The following is a 2,335-nucleotide window of genomic DNA, read 5'->3' on the forward strand; positions in this document are numbered from 1 at the left end:
TTCGGGTGGCTGTGCTTCTTGGCCATGAAGTGGCCGAGGTGCACGGCTGTCCCGAGCCGGCGATGGTCGCTTGATGGGCAATTTTCGATTATTTTGGAAATTTGATTTCTGAAACAATTGATTACCAAAATTGCTTTCGTAAAATTTGATTTTATGGAAATCAGATATTTGATATCCTATTATAATGAAATTAGATATTTGATATTTGATGTAGGGATTTGGGAAGATATACTAGATGTATGATATCTTACATATTTTCCAAAATGAAAACTTCCTAATATGTGGTATTAGGGTATTTTGCAAAGAGTTACAAGATTGACACGAAATTTATTTCCTTTTTTGCTATTAGTTTCCTTTTATAAATTTCGAACATAGTTTGTGATTATGAACTTTAGGAAATTTTGCTTAATTCTTGTGGCTCTAGGATTAGGCTAGTAGTAAGTCCATGATCATGCTTTTATTAATTCCGAGTACATATTTATGCATGTGATGTGTGAATACGGATAATGTGCAAAGTGAAACCAAATAGTATTTAGGTCACCTAAAAGAAAATCTTCCAAATTAAATATTAAGTTGGGAATGGCACAAGGTTATGAACCTCTGTCATGGCTCTCCACCAAAGCATTTTCCATAGAGTTTTAGTTTGTTTCGCTCTCAATCGTGGGCACTTGGGGGCACGATATAGACTAAGTGATATTTCTACATGAATGTTAAAACATGTGATGTTTAGATTGTTAGCTGTCAATAATGGCAGGCACACGAGCTAGCTGACATCTAAGGTTTGGTGGGTTAGACTTAACTATGTATGAAGGACCAATAACGGCATGCACCTAAGTTCCGGAGTACTAGAGGCCGAATTGATTGAGCCGTACATATAGATGTACTAAACAAAGAGTTGTTCACTTGTAGAATACTTATTTCCAATAATGGTAAGTACCTGAGGAAATTAGTGTTTTATGAGAATTCAATCACCCACTAGGAATATTTCCCGATTAGGATTCCTGTTTACTATTTTGGAAGTGTAGAATTCGAAAAGATAGTGGGAGACCATTTTGATTGAAAGCCCATGATCACTATGGTTGGTATACATAAAATCACTAATTTAATTTTGTTATTTTCTGCAGTTATGATAAGTGTGAAATCTATGAATCCTCTCTTGAGCATACTGAATGATAACAGGCTCACTAGGTCTAACTTTTCGGACTGGCTCCGTAACTTGAACGTTGTCCTGAACATGGAGGCTTTAGGATACATCCTAGAGACTCAGGCAGTTGATCCTCCTGGTGAGGATACCTCAAATGATCAGCTGAGCACATATGAGCTGTGGTCGGCTGATGATATGAATGTTCGCTGCTACGTGCTTGCTTCTATGAGTAATGAGTTGCAAAAGCAACACGAGAACATGAAGAGCGCTCAAGAGATCTTGAAGAATCTTAAGGAGCTTTATTGAGAGAATAGCAGGACTGCACGATATGAGATATCGAAGGAATTGTGCCATGTGAGAATGCAAGAAGGGACTGATGTTGGAGTTCATGAGCAGAGAATGATCAGGCTGATTCGACAACTTGAGAGACTCGAGTTCAAGATGGATAAAAGACTTCATGTAGATTTAGTCCTTCAGCCTCACCCGAATTCTTTTTTAGGGTTCATTGTGAACTTTCACATGATCAAGCTTTCATGTTCATTGCCCGAGCTACTAAATATGTTGGTCACTGCCTATAATGCTATGGCTAACAAGAGGAAGGATAAGGAAGTCATTCTTGTGGCTAATGCTTCTTCCAGTAAGACTAGTAAGAAGAAGAAGTCCAAGAAAGGTTATGTCCCTCCGTCGTCAGTAGGGGTCTCCAAGAATAAGGGCAAAGCAAAGGTTGCTACGGATAAGGGAACTTGTTTCCATTGCGGCAATGATGGACATTGGAAGAGAAATTATCCTCAGTACCTCGCCTCGTTCAAGGCGAACGAGGGAAAGAAGAAGACATGTCTATCTCTTGTTATGTTAGTTCCAATTGTTCATATAGCTCATCTACTGCTTGGGTTCTTGATATTGGTGCGGGCTCTCATATTTGTACCTCTATACAGGAATTAGCAACCAGTAGGGTCCTCGGAAGGAATGAGGTCTGCCTGAAGATCGGCAATGGAGCAGGGTTGTGGCAAAGCTGTGGGGTCGACTTAACTACGTCTAGATGGACACGTTTTATTTCTAGATCGTGTTTTAATTTTACCGAACGCCTATTGGAATATAATTTATGTTTCTAGTTTGTCTAGGAGTGAATATTTGTTTGATTTTAAATATGATGTTTGCGATATTTATTATGGTAATAAAGTTGTTGGCGTC

The 2,335-nt window shown here is 38.7% G+C and overlaps 1 protein-coding gene across 1 annotated transcript; it reads left to right on the forward strand.

Annotated features, from left to right (window-relative positions):
* Nucleotides 1-1,126: 1,126 nt before the first annotated feature.
* LOC116190122 lies at nt 1,127-1,450 on the forward strand. Its single transcript, XM_031519780.1, has one exon. It carries the CDS (start codon nt 1,127-1,129, stop codon nt 1,448-1,450), a length of 324 nt encoding a protein of 107 aa, XP_031375640.1.
* Nucleotides 1,451-2,335: the final 885 nt, after the last annotated feature.

This window comes from Punica granatum, unplaced genomic scaffold (assembly GCF_007655135.1).
Source record: "Punica granatum isolate Tunisia-2019 unplaced genomic scaffold, ASM765513v2 Contig00324, whole genome shotgun sequence".
Lineage (NCBI taxonomy): Eukaryota > Viridiplantae > Streptophyta > Magnoliopsida > Myrtales > Lythraceae > Punica > Punica granatum.